The following is an 18,797-nucleotide window of genomic DNA, read 5'->3' as shown; positions in this document are numbered from 1 at the left end:
TGCTGTGCACCTTTGTCTCTGTCGTTACCTCTGCTCTCTCTCTCTCTCTCTCTCTCTCTCTCTCTCTCTCTCTCTCTCTCTCACCCCAACTGGTTGAGGCAGGGGTCTGTCCGAGGTTTCTGCCTCTTAAAAGGTAGTTTTTCCTCGCCACTGTCGCCAAGTGCTTGCTCATGATTGCTCATAATTTTATAAGGAGTACAGTCTAGACCTGCTCTATTTGAAAAGTGTCCTGAGATAACTTCTATTATGAATTGGTGCTATACAAATAAAATTTAATTGAAATGATCTATTTCTCTCCACCCTTCCTGTATCCAGTATCCAATTAATAAAAGAAAAGCCATAAACTTACCTCTGGTTCCACCTTGGTGGGCTGAAGAACAAAGAGCTGTAGAGCTGTGAAGACACAGTGGATCATCTTTGCTCTGCCTTTTTATATTCAACAATGTTCACCTTTCACATTATTCTCACCATTCGATCTACAGTAACTATTCTTAGTGTAAGAAACAATGCAACTGTACCTCCGTCAAACACAGCCAGGAAAGCCAGAATGAGGAAAGGAGCTGTCTTCCCAACAAAATCATACATCACACTGCCAAATGGGGGTCCAACTGTGGAGGACATATTGGACAGTCAGTTGTGGAGAGATCAGTTTCATGATCATTTCAGTTACTGCAGCTTTTACGCCTACAAGACAGCTCATGTTGCAACATATGTATCAGGTTAGTTTTGAAAAACTTCAATGAGAATATATTCTAAAACCATGCAATATGTGTTTTCATTTGTCTAATAATGATGGGGTAAAAATCTAGGTCATCAATTGGCTCCATTAAGCCAACATTTTGACTTATTTTTTACAGTGTTTGCAGCTTATTAGTATTGATTAGGTATTTATGCAAATAGGCAGAAGTTATTTAATTCACAGAGGACTGGACATCTTTTTCTGTTCTTTTCTGTAAACAGATGCGTTTAGTTAATAATCTTGCCTACCAAGCTTTAGACAATACGTAAAGGCTGTTATGTTTTTTCAGATTAAGCTTGGTAAACATTTATCTGGGATTTCTGTGGTAGAATTTACTTTCAAAAATAGTAATACTTTTTATGATGCCCATGTCTATAATGCTATTATAATGTCTCTGCTATAATGTGCTTATAGCAAAGTATAATTATTATAAGCACTCATAAATATTCCTAATGCTGATGTGAATTGCTGGTCCACTCACTGATTCACTGGGAAGGATCATGGTGTTTCATAATTATCATAGACACATACATACATTATAATAATTGCATCATAAAATAATCAAAATGTATCACAACTATGTTTTGGGGGAACACATTATATTAGTGAAATTTAAATGTTCAACCAGTGGTTCTTCATCAAAAAATAACCTATATAGCCTTCTAAGTCTATGAGGCAATTTAGACCTGTGTATCATAGAAAGTGTTAAAGAGCTTAATAACTATGTAATAGCTCAACAAGGACTATGTATGTATACGTACCTAATACTCCCAATGCCAGACCTCCCAAGGCGATCCCGATGGCGTGACCTCTCTCCTCATCATCGGTGTACACACTTGCAAGCATCCCCATCCCTGCAAACACACAGATTATGCAATACGAACATGGCTTGTGTGTTGCATTAGCTATGCATTAGGTAAGGATTGGGGCTTCACTGTTATTTTACAAACAGCATTGGGTAGTATCTGATTACATGTAATTGGGATTATGCAGTCAGATTACAAAAAATAACTATAAAAAATTTCTATAACCAGCCCAGATTACAAATGAAAAAATGTATAATTAGATTATAGTCACGATGTAAAGGATTGCTTGATCACATCAGTGTGTAACATTTAAGAGGGTCTATTGTCAGAAATGAAATATAATATTACATTTTCATTTGTGTATAATCTGACTGCCATGTTGAACCGCCATGTTTCTACAGTAACCTAGTAGCTTTTTGCAGCCACTGTAGTTTTTCCTTTGTGCTTGGAAGGGAAAGGTGAATCAAGGGTGTTGCAAACTTCAACTACACCACTAGATGCCACTAAATCCTACACACTGGACCTTTAAAATATGGCAATTTTAAACTAAAATGGGATTGGAGTCAATCTCATGTTACTCCATTGTACAATGTGTTTGAGATCAGAGATGCCACACACATCCACACAGCCTCTGATTGGTTGACAAACTCAACCCAAGGCAGCATGGGATTGCCTGTAGAAGGCAAACAACAATGCCAACCAATGACAATGGTTTTCAACACTGAAAAATGGAAATATAATCACAGAAGACAGTTGGTGCAAATGAATTTTATTTGCATTGAAAATGTTTTGATATATAGAAAAGAATATTTTTGTGGCTGCATGTATTCAGTAACTGACTGCATTTGTCATCTTTGTCATCATCTCTTTGTCAAGTCATCTGACCCAACACTGCCAACAGTGCATAGCATTAAAGTTCTGTGTGACAAAAACACCACTTAAATATTTGAATAAAATGACTTGCTACACTCATCTCATTGATTGGCAGGACTGTGGTCTACATCTCTTGTCTAGCCTGGCAACATCTAGGCTACAAACAACCCATAATGCAGCACTAATTTGAATTAACAGGATCAGTCTGTAACATAAGAGCTAGTACTCATTAAACGTCTGTTGTGAATTTATGTTAATGTATTCAGATAAGCTGAACAGTAAATAGACAGACTGGATATGAGCATCAAATCACAATAGAGCGAAGCAGAGTTGGGTCTTACCAGCCACAGACGAGCAGGAGGAGCCCACACCTTGAAGCGATCTGGCCAGAAACAGCAGAGCGTAGCTCGATGAGAAGGCGAACACTTCACAACAGTGACAACGGCAGAAATATAGACAAAGAAGTATCAGGCATGATGCAAGCATTCTGATGTTCTGATAATGAAGACACATTGGCTGGAACTTACTGATTGTAGAGAGGAACATGATACAAAAGCCAGCAAATATGGGAAGCTGGTATCCTATTCTAAAGGAACAAAGAGACAAAATGCAGACATTACATTTATACAGTACCAATATCATTGGTTGAGATGGAAATATACATGAAGTAAATGGCATTATTTAAAGGTCTAGTGTGTAACATTTAGGAGCAACATCTATCTGTATTTATATCTAGATTCCATGTTGAACTGCTATGTTTCTACAATAGCTCAGAAGGAACGAACATTGGCTCTAGATAGTGTTTTGCAACCAGCCTAGTTTGTCCTTTACGCTTGGAAGGGGAGGGTGAGGGTGAATCTGCAACTACACTGCTAGATGCCACTAAATCCTACACAATGGACCACTGAATTTTTTTTTCTGTATGACAGTGAGATCTAAAAAAACATTTTTTTGAATTAAATGTTCCCCGAAAATTCCACCAGGTACCTGTGGTGTGTGCACGTGTGTGTGTGCGTACGGCTCTGTGATACCACTGAGAGTGTTTCAGCAAGGAAGTGACTTCTGAGCATGTTGTTGCATACATTGTTTACTTGTGTATTTTGTCCTTAAAAAGCATACAGTGTGTTTCTCCACTTAAAATCTCCTCCAACCTACTTTCTGACGACTGACTTCTGGCCTGGTGCCACAATGTTGATCTAATGTGAAATTAGTTTTTTTTTTTTATGAGTCTGCACGCGGTATTTGAAAATTGGCCGGATTCTCTATGCTGTTTCTGTTACTGACTTCCTGCCTATCTGATCTGCTCTGCGCTGTTTGGCGTAACCGGATTCTGGCTTCCGTCAAAAATAAACCAGCTGCAAATTCTCTGTGGAGAAGAGATGCTTCTGGGACACTATTATCAATCCATTGAAACATTGTCTAGAACAGGCGCCATCTTCTAGCGGAGCAACCAGAGCCCGTCATGGCTGTGCCTGGTGTAATTTGGGGGTAAATTGTTGAGGGGCAATGCTTCAGCCAGTGAGGGGTGATATTGCTGTGCATATGCAAAAACATGACAGTGTGAAATCAGTTGTCTTTGTATATTGTTGCTATGGTCACCAGGACAGGTATAGAGGATGTAGATTGTCTCCAACTGTGCTGTCAAAACAACAAATAGCATACTATGTAGTAACAGGGAATCATCACCAACATGATAAAAATAAACTGCATAGAAAATAAGTGACTTGCAACACCCTGAATACAAAGCCTTTGTAGAAATTCTGTATATGCAAGCCATATTGTTGACATTTTAACCAAAACATTGGGGCAGGATGACAACATCTTTTTTCATTGAAAGGCTAAAAGCTGCCATGCACATCAGAGCTGCTGTGTTCCCCTGTACATACCTGACATGCTTGACTTCCCTTGTATTGTCCTCTGTCAGGAGGGAAGGTGACTAAGAAGCAGTAATGGGACTGTGTTCTTTGCCTCAATTACAGCATATCTGAGTGCCCATCTGAGACACTAAATACTGGTTTCAAGGTGAGAGCCAGTAATGATGGTGCATTCACACTTCTCACTCTCCCATAAACTATTATCTCATATTTTGTAAGGAAACTCTTCAAGCTGGCTCTGTTCTCCTAGGTTTTAGTCTTCAGCGTTTATATATTTTTGGCATTTCTTGGCCCATCATCATAATCTTAAATTCTCCTCCAAGAATTTGCCCTACAACTTACTGCTAAATGAAACTTGAATAACCACCATGTGGCCTCCAACAAGTCTAGCTGCAGTTTACAAATGTGGTGAGGACATTGAATGAGTTATATAAAAAATATAAAATTTATGTTTTGGCTAAATGGCTATTATCACTATAAACATTTTTGAACTGATTAATGGCAGATTATCATAGATGTATTTGATAAACAGGTACTCATATACTTGATTACTATGTAAAAATTAATTGTCATACAGTATAGTTATATAAATGTGGAGCATTTGTCTTTCTCCTGCCATTTTTAGACGTTACGGCTGAAACTCACTCACTCACTCACTGGATCACCATTAGCTAGTCGTGCTCCAATACGTTGTTTGCAGGCAGGTGAAATTCAGAATGAGGCAAGAAGTGAAAGCCGGAATGGATGAGAAGTAAAGATAAAAGCCTGTACTGTACCACTTATTATTTACTCATTATGGCAAAAAACCTATTCTGAAGTCATAATGACCTTTGACCTTTGAGTCAAAAGTGAATTCCAATTCACTGTCTTTCAATCTCCCCTTCTGTTCCTGAGTTATGGTGTTGAATAATGGACTTCATGATGTCACAGTGAAGTTGGCCTTTGACCTTTCAGATAAACATTTTTTTTCACATAATTGTTGTATCCCGTTAAACATATGTGAGAATTCTGTCATTATTACTGCATCCATTCATCAGTTATGACCAAAAGATGTGTCATAGTGAATCTAATTAGCTCATCCTTGAGTCCAAGTGGACGGATGAATGGACGGACAACCTGAAAACATAATGCCCGGCCACAACTAGTCATAAAAAGTAAACCTTATGCCCACATTTTAAAAAGAGATTAAATCTAAAGATAAAGTGCCAGTAACGTATGTTCATTTCAGTAACTCATCCACTGTCTAGCTATCCAAGCATGAAAACAAAAATGCACATGCACACACATAATCAGGAATTCTGCTCTATTTGATTTAGTTGGAATAGATCTGTTGTAGACATACTGCACCCTCAAAACCGCATTAAACTGACATGTTTACCATATGCACCATTTCATTTTCATCCAGAGAACATGAAATGGATTCTGTTCTTGCTCTTTCTCTTCAATTTGTGTTGGATGTTGCCTCAGATAAGGTCATAAATGATATTCTGTATTGACCTCTGACTGGCTTTGCAAACACAAGGGGAAATTTGAACCACAATTTTGGCCCTGGGCTAGCAGGAAGCCTCTTTTGCCTGAAAGGAAACCTGTCATACTATTATACTTTTGCTCTGTCCTTCATCATTCTGCTTTTAATGAAATCATTTCCTCTCCAATTGTATCAAATGCCAGATAAGACCATCATTGTAGTTATTCCAAATGTTCCTCACATCGATCAAATAGAACTAAACACGGAAATTACATACTGGAGAGTCATTGAATTTGTTATGAGTAAGTAACAAGTAAGTTAAATCCCGCCGCCTATTACTCTGTGCTCCAATAACAGTGGAGCAAGCCTCGGTCAGAATCTAGGTAACTTTGACTTTTTTTTTTTTTGATTTTTTCTCAGGATAGCGAAGTCATGACCCGTCTTAGTCTGCCTCTGATTGGCTTACCCTAACATTCTTACCCTTACCCTACCCAATATCTCTCTCCTCATGCCTAAACCTAACCATCCAGACCAATGAAGGCCAAGAGTAGCCTACTAGGCCATGACGTTGCCACCCTAGGACAATTGGTTTTGGCTGAAGTACTTAGATATTCTATGTGCTATGCTCTCTATGTTAACCAACCACATTTGGAAGATGGTTAAATAGTAACATATGCATGTATAGTCACACCTTAAGTTAGCTAGATAGACAATTTGTGAAGTAATCCTTAGGAAAGATCATGATGTAGGTCACTGAAAAAGTATAAAACAGTAGTGACAGTGAAACTAAGTGTAGCACAGGTTTATTCCTTTTAATTTGTTTTGCTTTTAATTGATAGTGACAGCTGAAGAGTGACATGAAAGGGTGGAGAGAGAGAAGGAATGACACGCAGCAAAGGGCCATGGGTCAGACTCAAACCATTAGTAACTACTAGACTTTTTATTGGTTTGTTTGCTGTGAGCTCATCTTTGAAATGTAACTTTAACTACTACTGTCAAAGAATGTAGGGCTCAACAACTGACCGACTGATCAGTTGGCAGAAATATAATGGCAACTATTGATAATCAAATAATAATTTAAAGCAATTCTAATCAAATGCACTTTTTTCTAATTCAGAGAATATCTGCTATCTTTCCACTATGTAAATGGAAAACAACCATGGATCGGACAGGTAACGTTAAATCCACTATACCATGGTATTTGTCATGGTATTGGATTTCTACAGAATGACTTACCACACTAATTTTTCTATTCTGTTGAATTTTAGTATTTGTTGCTTTGTCTCTATCTCTTATGTGATCTTAAAGTGAATATATTTGGATTTTGGTCCAACAGAAAAAATGTAAATAAAACAAACAAAAAAACAACAATTTGATGCCATCCCTTGTTTTTGGGATATGCATACAGACCAAATGATTAATTAAGTAAAATATTAATTAATTTTGTTTTATAAATAATAGGGTGAAGCGAGGTAGATGCACCTTGGCTCCACATAGAGTGAGAAAACTTACCTGTTTGTGAGTGGCCCTATGAAGGGGTTGGTTATCAGCTGTACGGTGGCCTTGGAGGCAAACAGCATTCCCACTTTGACATTTTCATTGTGCAGCTTCTTGGTGGACTGGGGGCAGCTAGAGGAGTTTTGTGGCAGCTCTGTAGCAGCAAGGGCTGAAGGGACCGGGTCAGTAGACCTGTTAGAGCCTGAAGACCTCAAGGTGTTGTCGTATAAGGACACAATGCTGTTGAAGGCTCCTGGGGGACCATGCTGTGACAGGGTGTTGTTCTTCAACACCACGTCTGTTGACTCGTCCAGGTTGTACAGGTAGCTGGGAATGATGGGGACTGGCAGGAATAAAGAGACGAGAGGAAACTGATGTAATGACATATGACACAACCACTGGCATGATGCTAATCCAGATGTCACTGCAACATCTTTCAGCAGAGAACAAGGGGGGGCTCTTCAAGGGTGATTCAGCAAACACTACCCTAAGGAAAGCAAGAACCCTAAAGGAACCATAGTTTCTTTAACCATTTAAAGATTGGTTGACCATTTCAGATATCAGCCTTAAACGTCTGCAGCTAGCCTGAAAATGTACATTTGAACGGATCAAACCAACCAATGCCTTCCCAGAAACAATGTCCTGCCTCCTCTAGCCTCCCAAGACCCAGCAATTCATATTTGTCCAGGGGGACACTGAGGCGTCTGCATGTATGCAGTCTATTTGAGTCCTAGGCCCAAAGTCTGTCAAATTGTCAAACTGTCAAGTGAGGGCTCTCTAACAGACATTTTGAGACCTTTATGCACACTTTCTGTAAGTTTGCATTTTTGCAGACTTTGCCTGAGGAAATTACTAACAGTTTATACCGCTGTCATTAAACACAGGGTTTGTAAATCACCCTGTTAAAATCAAGCCGTTGGTTACTAATATCTTGGTTGTAAGAAAAGTAAAAAGCTTAAAATAAAACATTCCAAACCCCCAACTGTAGGTTACGTAACATGATTTAGCGTTGTCAAAGTAACATGATACAATAATATAATACTACATTTATACATCACTTTTGAAAAACAAAGTTACAAACTGCTTTACATGGTTGAACCAGGATTAAAATATTTCAGGACTGAGGCAACAACATAAGGCAATTGAAATAATACAGAAATAACGTGTAGTAAAACCCCAAACAAAATACAATAGACAAAATAATTTTTTTTTATCTGTGTGACTGCATGAACCGCCTATATCCAATGTAAAGCCTCAGAAAGAGATGGACTCTCCACACTATCCAGCACACACAAGACCATCAGGCCTCCGGGAGAGCTGCAAACAATTAACTAAAGGTGCAAGCAGCGTTGATCGGGACCTCGCAGTCCATGTGTGCGGCTGTTTTATGCACAAGCACAGGATAGACCACTCCATAAAAATGTCATGTAAATTCATATAATTTCAATTCAACTGAATCTTATTTGTATAGTGCCAATTCATGACATTCAAGTTATCTCAGGACACTTTTCAAATAGAATAGGTCTAGACTGTACTCCTTATAAAATTATTTACAGAGACCCAACAGTTCCCACCATGAGCAAGCACTTGAGGAAGGTAGCATGGAAAAACTTCCTTTCAAGAGGCAGAAACCTCGGACAGACCAGACTCTAGGTGGGTGGCTGTCTGCCTCAACCAATTGGGGGGAGAGAGAGGGGGAGAGAAAGAGGTGGATAGAGACAGGGAGAGAGAGAGAGAGAGAGAGAGAGAGAGAGAGGGAGAGAGGAAGAGGGAGAGACAGAGAGATAGAGGTAATGACAGAAGGACAGAGAGAAAAAGAGAAAAAGGTGCACAGCAATAACAGTAGCAACAACTACCCTAACAGTAGTGACTGATGATGATGATGAACACGAAGAAGAAGATGACGACGATGACAACAATGATGGGGCACAATGAGCAGTGACTATAGTAATAATAGTAACTGTAGTAATAATAATAATTAAAACTGCAAGCAGTGATGTACGGGCCCTCTCACTCCATCCAACTCGGGGTGTGCTGTGGCCGTATCACGTACAAGTTTAACATGTGCAGACCGGGACATGAATATTGGCACTTAGATGCGTTTTTTTGAAAGTTTATAGGGGGCGATATAGAGACATTTTGACACACCCACGTGAGAGACCCAGATGAAATGACTTGTGTGCCAAGTTTCATGACCTACTGAGCCTGTTTAGTCCCCGCAAAATGCGATCAAATGTTAAAACAACAAAGTGATGCTCACCGCGTTGCTATGGCATCACAGGTTATTAAACATTCATAAGATTCATAAGATGTCACTGTCAACAGTATATGGGTCTTCTGAAAAAAATTCAGCTGGATGTGGTCAATCTGCTAGAAAAAATACATGAAAGTGTAATACATTCCACCACAAGATGGCGCTACCACTTTTACTGAATTTTATAGATTATAAATAGATGTATTCAGGGCGGGACTCTTATCAGATGTGTGAAGTTTGAGATTGGACCATGTACGCTGAAATTGTGACAACTGCCTGTTTCATGACAAAATATAAAATTTTGGTCTCAAAGAGCACAATTTCTTATTTGTGAATGTCTTTAGATTGCAGTGTCCAAATGTGAAGTTGATCCGATCAGTTCCCTAGGAGTAGTTCAAATCCAAAATGGCCGACTTCCTGTTGGGTTTGCGATATGGCTCCAAGAGGATTTTTTCAGGACGATCTACATATATACCACTTTTCAAAGTTATAGGTGAAACGTGCCGTTGGAGCTGCTCAATAGGGGGTGCTGTTGAGCCATTTTGACACATCCACGTCAAAGACCCAGATGAAATGTAAAATGCTGCCATGCGGGACGTGTGTGCCAAGTTTCATGAGTTGTTGAGCCTGATTAGCCCCTGCAAAATACGTTGCTACGGCAACATGGTTAAAAAAAAATTCATAAGGTTCATAAGATTTCATTGTCAACAGACTGACAGACCAAATTTCGGCTGGATGTGGTCAATCTGCTTGGAGAAAGACATAAAAGTGCAATAAATTCCACCACAAGGTGGCGCTACCACTTTTGCTGAATTTTATCTGATATGTGAAGTTTCGTTGAGATTGGATCATGTACACTGAAGTTGTGACAACTTCCTGTTTACGTTCCTGTTTACATTCCTGTTTTTTTTGGGGGGGGGGGGGGCTTTTTATTGCCTTTACTTGATAGTGACAGCTGAAGATAGACAGGAAAGGTGGGGCAGAGAGAGGGGATGACACACAGCAAGGGCCGTAGGTCAGATTTGTACCCTGGGCCGCTGCAGCAAGGACTCAGCCTTGGTACATGGGACGCCGACTCTACCAACTGAGCTATCCAGGCATCCAAACAGCACGACTTTTAATCGTGAATGTCTTTACATTGCAGTGTCCAAATGTGAAGTCGATCCGATCAATTCCCTAAGAGTAGTTCGCCAAAAATGACAGCTAAATCCAAAATGGCAGACTTCCTGTTGGGTTTGGGATATGGCTCCAAGAGGATTTTTTGTACGTCCTGACATGATACAAATGCCTGCCAATTTTCATATATGTCCGCAACAGGATACCGGGGCTGCGTTTTTGAAAATTTGTAGGGGTGCTATCGAGCCATTTTCCACACATATGTCAGAGACATAAAATTTGCGAAGTTTCGCCACAACTGACCTGTGCGCAGATTTTCAGGACTTTTTGAATATGATAAAGCCTCCAAAAAGTCATTTAAAATGTCAGAATAATAATAATAATTCCTACAGATACAATAGGGCCTTCACACGATTTTGTGCTCAGGCCCTAATAATAATAATAACAATAATAATAATAATAATAATAACAATATCAGTAATATTATCAGTGGGAGTCAAGCAGGACCATAGCAGGAGGCACCACCAGGATCCATGAGAACATGCGAGACGAGAAAGCAGAAGAACTCCGCGGAAGAAGTGAAGTTAGTAACATGCATTAATGGGACAGGATGAGAGGAGCTCAGTGCATCATGGGAAATCCCCAATAGTCTAGGCCTATAGCAGCATAACTAAGGGATGGTTCAGGACTCACCTGACCTAGCCAAACTAGGCTTACTTCCTGTTTCCAGTAGGTGGCACTGTGATTATGATTGAATATTAACATGTAGATATATTCAGAGCAGGACTCTTATCATACTTGTGAAGTTTGATGGAGATTAGATAAAGTACACTAAAGTTATGAGAACTTCCTGTTTCATGGCAAAACATCAAAATTCGACAGCAGGTCACAGACACATTATTTGACGCGCAGTAACAAAGAGCACAACTTTTAATCGCAATGGTGTTAAGATTAAACTGAACAAACTGTAAGTCAATCTGATCAGTTCCCTAGGAGAAGTTTGTTTAAATACATTGCGTGCAGATCACCAAAAATTACCACGCAATTAAAAATGTCTGACTTCCTGTTGGGTTTGGGGTATAGGTCCAAGAGGCTTTTTGTGTTTTTCTGGTCATGATACACGTATGTGTGTACCACTTTTCAGCATATCGGTAAAATGTGTCTTGGGGGCTGAGTTTAGGGGGCATGGACAAATGTATGGCCTCCAAAAATTCAATTCATCAGGGAATAAAATAATAATAAAGTAAACAGTTTCAATAGGGTCTCGGACCTGTTGTTGTGTTGTTGTGTTGTTGTGTTGCTCGCTCTCTCTCTCTCTCTCTCTCTCTCTCTCTCTCTCTCTCTCTCTCTCTCTCTCTCCTGTGCTCCTGTGTCTTCCAGGTTTTGCCCTCCCCAGGAGGTAGTTGTGCGCGGCTGTCTCCATTTACTAATCAGGGCTGGGCATATATAAACTGGGATTGGAGTTGTGGCAGGTCATCTGGCAGTGTCCATGCTCTCTCTTCTCTACACAGAATCGGCTTCTCCTTAGTTTTTTTTCAAAGGAAAGCTAGTTTTCAGTTTGCATCGTTTTTTTTACACTTGCTTGGATAGAAACTAACTTTCTTTGGGTTCTTTGTTCTCGATAAATAATATATATATTTTTTTTATTGTTACTCTCAACAACCCCTAGACATTTAGAAGACGCAACACCCAATAACAATTTGAGAAATAAATCTTTGTGACATGTTAACTTAAATCCCAAGTAATTCAATGATGGAGGTAAAATCTAAATATTAAAACCTTTTCTTTTGAGAGAGAGAGAGAGAGAGAGAGAGATTCCATTTGGATCAGACGCGAGAAAGAGTTAATTGTTAAGTCTCATTCCCAGGTCATCAAATATTGATGCTGGGAATGAGACTTAACAATCAACTATCTTCAAGCCTTCATTCCGAAGTGTCTTTCTATCTTTCTTGGCTCTGATTGGTTGTTTTCTTTCAGGTTCTGTGGATTCTTGAGAATGCCATTAGGAGCACTAGGAGGAGCCAGATGAACCAGATTTTTTCACAGATTATCTGTCTCATGTACTGCAGTGGCAAAAAGTTATTTTTTATAAAAGTTACCTACTGCAGCTTAAATAAAAATATATATAAAATACCACGTTACTGGCTACAATAACCACGTATATTAGATTGCAATGTTCATGGAATAATGGAATTATGCATGACTTTTCTTTGTTTTGATATCTGCATTATATATTGGCTATCTGTTGCCCTGCTCTCTAAATTGGCACCAGCTACTAATTTGATCTTTCAGTCTTCTCCTTGAAGACCTCTTGCAAACCTATCAACATGCTGAATTAAGTTCATCTTTCATATGAGTTTGGGTTACTGATACAATATGTTAAGCCTAAGATTATAAAGCATTTAAGCCAAAATGTTGACATTGACAGTAGAAGTAAATCTACAAAACAATAATCAATCAAGAAAATAAAATGATAGTAAACCACCACAACTAGAGAAAGAAATATGAACTAGACATTTTAATTATGGCCATATATTGCTCATGCCAAATAACTCATGTATACTGTAGGGCTCCATAATTAATCAAAATATTATAAAAATATGGTTAAGTGCAATATCCAAATTGCAGCAGCAATATGCAAATAACAAGAGCTGTACTGTTTTGATAAAGGTAAAATGTGCGAGAAACAGCATTATAATGGAGTACTGTAGTTCTGCAGAGATTCCCAGGTCAACATATCTTGTTCTCCAGATTGAAAAAAAAAAATCTAAATGAATCTCTTAAATCTGGAATTTCAAATCATCATGATTTGCACAGTTTTTTTGCGAAAATGAAATTTGGGAAGCAAAAATTATTCCCACTAATGATATCGCAATATCTGTAAATAATCACAATATTAGTTTTTACATATGCACAACGAGTATCCATAGATTGTCCAAATAATATAAATAATCACCAATTTTCACAAACCAATTTCATTTTCTGTCCACAGGCTATTTTCAGTGATTCAATTCAGTCATGTTTTAATAATTCTGCACTGAGGTCTGCTTCATATTAGTGGAGTGATCTGCTTTATTCTGCTTTCATTCAGGATCTTGTCTCAATAAAATTCTGGAAACAGATGAGACTGGTTCTGCCAGTCAGAAAGCAGTGCGGTGTGCGGAACGGAGACATGCGGTGAACGACGACATGTTATCTGGACTATGTGATCTAGCAAAGACCTGACAGCCAATATGACATTTTGTGACAGCCTGTAAGCAAACAACTGTAACCTGTTGATGCTGGTCTCAGTCATTAACTCTTCCTACACTGTAAAACTGAGCTAATTCTATTTTTTTACCTTAAAATTCCATTCATGTACCCATTACCAAAGTAATGACATTCTAAAATCTGATTTTATGTTTTAGGGTTTTTGAAAAATAATGTTTTCAAAAACAGAAATTATTGTAATGATCTGTTCTGGTCACCTTTTAGACTGTCGGAAGATTTGGAAATAAATGTATTGATTTATAATGCCACCTTTAAATATATTGTATATGTGCCATGGTAATGAGTTCATATATTCTTTTGAGGGGTTTTACAAGCAAATATTGATACATGTGATTGTTTGTGATATTTCTGCCGCCCTCTAGCCACCCCATAAATATTTCTCTAGATCTGCCCCTGAGGACATCCCTTTAGGAACCATTTACACCATGCAGACATGAATCTATTGAAATCTCCTAAATATATTGCAATCAGTTAATTTATCCACGACCTAATTACAAATTAAGGCAAACCTATAATTTATTTCCACCTGAAAATCTTTCAGAACCCAAATGAAAACCAAATTCCCAGCTCCAATAACATCTTCAATTGATATTTGATGGATTATCAAATTCCAGATTATATGTAAATTAGGAAGAAAGTCATGCATCCCTTAAAATCGACTTAATTTGTTAATTAATTCAATTCAATTTCAATTCAATTTGATTTGTATAGCGCCAATTCATAACAGAAGTTATCTCAGGACACATTTTCAAATAGAACAGGTCTAGACCGAACTCCTTATAACATTATTTACAGAGACCCAACAGATTTAATGTTTCAACCTTTTAGATGAAGGTGTTTGGTGTGTTTAACATGTATCACTTTGGAACTGATGATGATCAAAGATAGGCACCAAGTTTGCAGGGGTACAAGTTATTTTTAAAATGAAAATTAATCTAAATTAATGTGTTAAATCTGTCAGCATTAGACACCAAACTGGGGTGGCCAGGTGGCCGGGTGGCAGCCAACCCCTCTAGATCTACCCCTGCAAATTTGACTATTATATGTAATAATAGCCTGACGTTACCTTAAGTCTGCTGTTACTTTATAAACTGCATTGTAGTCACGTGGACACAATGTACTGAGGAGAGAGAGAGAGAGAGAGAGAGAGAGAGAGAGAGAGAGAGAGAGAGAGAGAGTACATTAGCATATTAAGGGATTTTTAATATGACCTCTCTGTGAGCGTCAGATGGAGGGATTAGCTGATCTCAAATCTGATTTTATAGTTTTCAGTCATTCTAACGGAGATCAGCGTTATTAGACCTGCGCTATATATTTTATAATATGGAGCACATCATTGTTCAATTGAATTGAATAATTGAATTGAATAAATAATTAGGCAATATATTACCCGTTTAAAGACGAGTTTTAGCTGCGCTCTAATCAAAGAACTGGGCATATTTGCGTATTTGGACTGACTTTGTGAACTGGACTACATGTTGCGAAGAAAAAAAACTTTGCAGAGATGTAAGAGGTGAGAAAAGCACCTACCGACTACAGTCAGCAACATGTTATCCAGGAGCAGAGCGACGAAAACAATGAAGAGAATCAGTTTCCTCGACTGTCTCTCCTCTCTGAGCCATTTCAACAAATTAAACTGCCGAAGCGCATCTAATCTCCCCATGTTGTTAGTCCCAAGAAGAGCAAGACAGCAGAAAACAGAGTCCTCCTGGAGAGAGACAAATGACAGTTGCGGTGTCAGTAACAAAAAAAATATACAAAGAGAGAGAAAAAGTGTTAAAAATAACTAACAAACTGAATGTGCACGAAGCTTACCTTGGGCGCACAGCAGCAGCAACAGCAGCAGTGCTGGGAGGAGGAGCAGGATGCTCTCCTTCTACTGACTGGATCCACTGCTGACGTCATTTAACCTTTATGTGTAGGTTCCTGTCAGACCTGCCTTCAAACACTCAAACCACAACTACTGGATGAGCGCACAATAATACAGCCTACACAATTGACCTGCAATAGTGCAAGTGGATAACAGACAGCTCACAAAACCACAAACTATATGGGCTTTAATGATGTAAAGTTTAATACTGACCGGATGCAACCCTGGGTGGAAAGTCAACTAATCTCTTTCCATAACCTGTGCTCAGTGGTATTGATTCATGATTTACCACCTGCCAAGCATTAACAAGATGGAGTGCTACAGGCAAATCTTCTTGTTTCTTAGCTGACTGACATAACCACAGATACCAACAAATCCTGCAGTAGGCTAATTATAAGAAACACCACAACAATAATGTGTTGATGAACTCAACTGAAAGCTTAAAACTGCGTCACTTTTATAAAAGTAACTTTTCCAAAAACTTCTATATCCTGACAGTAACACATGAGACAGATAATGTGAAAAACAGCAACATTTTTCTACTGCAGCTTTAATTTACTTCAGTGGCCTATAGGCTATAGGGTGACATGTTCATGGAATTACTAACATTAAGTGGTAAAAACTGCTGAATTAGATCCATACCAAATCAAAGTAAAGCCCTAAATGTTTAATTAAAGACTGCATTCATGTTTTTGGTTTTATTGCGGAAAAAAGTTAGTTACTTGACTTACCGCTGCCATTTAGTGACAACAATGAAAACGCAATTTTTGATGCATTGATACCTCGATACTTGATACTGAGGTTGATGAGAATGATGATTTAATCCATTGCTCTAATATTTCTAATCTTTTAAGCTATCTAAAGTTATATAAGTGGCCTCTGCATTTTAATTTTTTTTAAAAGTAATATTTTCAAACACTCATTTTATTTGCCTTTGGGTCTTTGATAGCTTGCATGGATAATTTCAAATTTAAATGAATTTGGTGTCAAAATTTGGCATTTTTGTCTAGTTATCTGTGCTTGCAAGCACAGGGTTTCTTGAATAACATATATATATTTTTTTTTTTATTTCACCCTGAATGCTTCCAAAATCCCAAAGGCAGATGTGAATTTGAGAGAGAGAGAGAGAGAGAGAGAGAGAGAGAGAGAGAGAGAGAGAGAGAGAGAGAGACCTATGGAATGCATTTTTCCTTCTCAACAGTGAAATACTGGCCTGTGTTGGAACCGCTTCAATCTGAAGGTACCTGTCATTGTTCACTCTCTCACTTCTTTGTGGTTTTACAACAGCACCATCTTGTGTTCTTGTAAGACTACTGCAACAGGGCTTGCATTGACCTGGTGCAAAACTCAACAGGCTCACATCATTATATAATCAGTCTCAATGATATTGGTGTTAGATGGCTAAAAAATGTTTGGCCCCCATTAATCCATCAAGGTGATTACCAACGGTCGTGTCAATCTCTCCACTGCTTTTAAGTTTGACAAGCAACTGTAGATAAAGCTATTTTTTTCTAACTTTGCACCATTGCCAGAATTAAGCCATTTCTCTCTTTCAAAGATCTTGAGAAAGTCATCTGCACCTTTAAATCCTCCCGCCTGGACTACTGCAACTCTCTGAACACTGGAATTAGTCAGTTATCATTGTCCTGCCAGCAGCTGGTCTAGAACGCTGCAGCAAGGCTCCTAACAGGTATTCGGAAGAAGGACCATATTACACCTGTTCTGGCCTCTGTCCACTGGCTGCCTGCACTGTTCAGAATTGATTTAAAGGTTCTCCTGTTTGTCTATAAATCCCTTCATGGGCTGGCCCCCAGCTATACTGTAGACCTTCTAACTCCTTATTCTATATCCATGTCCCTCCATTCAGCTGACTAAGGGACCGTGGCTCTCCTGCATTCCAAATACAAGCTCAGGGGTGACCACGCTTTTGCTGTTGCTGCCCCTAGACTGGCACATCAGATCTGCCACCTCCACTGACTTTTTTAAGTCTCAAAACATACTTTTATTCCCTAGTGTCTGAATCCTCATGTTGTGGATAAAAAATGGGTAGCGTGAGGATTCAAGCAACTTTGACCAGGGCCAAATTGTTAAGACTAGACTTAGTCAGAGCATCTCCAAAACTGCAGCTCTTGTGGGGTGTTCCCGGTCTGCAGTGGTCAGTACCTATCAAAAGTGTTCCAAGGAAGAAAAAGTGGTGAACTGGAGACAGGGTCATGGACGACCAGGGCTCATTGATGCATGTGGGGAGTGAAGGCTGACCCGTGTTGTTCCATCCAACAGATGAGCTACTGTAGCTTAAATTGCTGAAAAAGTGAATGCTGGTTCTGATAGAAAGGTGTCAGAACCCACAGTGCGTCTCAGTTTGTTGGTATGGGGCTGATCAGTGTATGTGCTGTGTTAATTTATTTTTGTATGTCTATAGTTCTTTTTAATTGTGTTTCTCTTAATTATGGTTTCGTCAACCTGTTCTGATAAAATTTGGACAGCTAAATAACAGAACTTGTTAAAATGTAGTAAAATGTTCCTATAAATGGGTAACATATTGAATAAAACATGGTAATGTAATCAGTTACATTGCATAACATTGTGTGAACTGAATTTATTTAAGAATATTTAACACCTTATTTTACAGTCCCTTGGAAACTAGATGGTAACAACATATAGTTATCCGGAAAGTACCAAAGGAACTGGCTAGTAAGTACAAAGTTATTGTTTAGTAAGTAGGCTACCATGAAATCTACCAGGAAACTATGGTATTGAAATCTAAGTAATATATCACAGAATGTTAGAGCTTTATGATCCAATAAAGTTTGTCTGAAATGTCAACACTTCTGCACATATTCACACACTCACTCTAAGTTTTTTTTCAATTTGTGAGATTTATTGGCATGGAAAGATATTAACCGTTATATTAAAAAAATAAATGTATGAATCTGAATTTGCTGCAACTTCCCTGTAACGCTCTAAAGTGGTTTCATCAGGTTGAAACTCTTTGGTCTGAACCGGGCTTTACTTGCTACACTTGCATTT

The 18,797-nt window shown here is 38.6% G+C and overlaps 1 protein-coding gene across 1 annotated transcript in view; it reads right to left on the bottom strand.

The window, feature by feature from the left end:
- Positions 1 to 15,817, bottom strand: part of slc18a2 (solute carrier family 18 member 2) — a 31,925-nt gene extending 16,108 nt beyond the window's left edge. The window contains exons 1-8 of the mRNA XM_051423803.1: positions 15,713 to 15,817; positions 15,428 to 15,605; positions 7,273 to 7,600; positions 2,946 to 3,004; positions 2,760 to 2,843; positions 1,501 to 1,593; positions 519 to 608; positions 350 to 393 (exon numbers count right to left, since the gene is read on the bottom strand). Of these exons, the coding sequence (XP_051279763.1) occupies positions 350 to 393; positions 519 to 608; positions 1,501 to 1,593; positions 2,760 to 2,843; positions 2,946 to 3,004; positions 7,273 to 7,600; positions 15,428 to 15,605; positions 15,713 to 15,802 (966 nt within the window). The 5' untranslated portion in view covers positions 15,803 to 15,817. The remainder of the gene's footprint in view (positions 1 to 349; positions 394 to 518; positions 609 to 1,500; positions 1,594 to 2,759; positions 2,844 to 2,945; positions 3,005 to 7,272; positions 7,601 to 15,427; positions 15,606 to 15,712) is intronic.
- Positions 15,818 to 18,797: the final 2,980 nt, after the last annotated feature.

This window comes from Dicentrarchus labrax, unplaced genomic scaffold (assembly GCF_905237075.1).
Source record: "Dicentrarchus labrax unplaced genomic scaffold, dlabrax2021, whole genome shotgun sequence".
NCBI classification, from domain to species: Eukaryota; Metazoa; Chordata; class Actinopteri; family Moronidae; genus Dicentrarchus; species Dicentrarchus labrax.
This window is presented reverse-complemented; position numbering and strand designations above follow the sequence as displayed.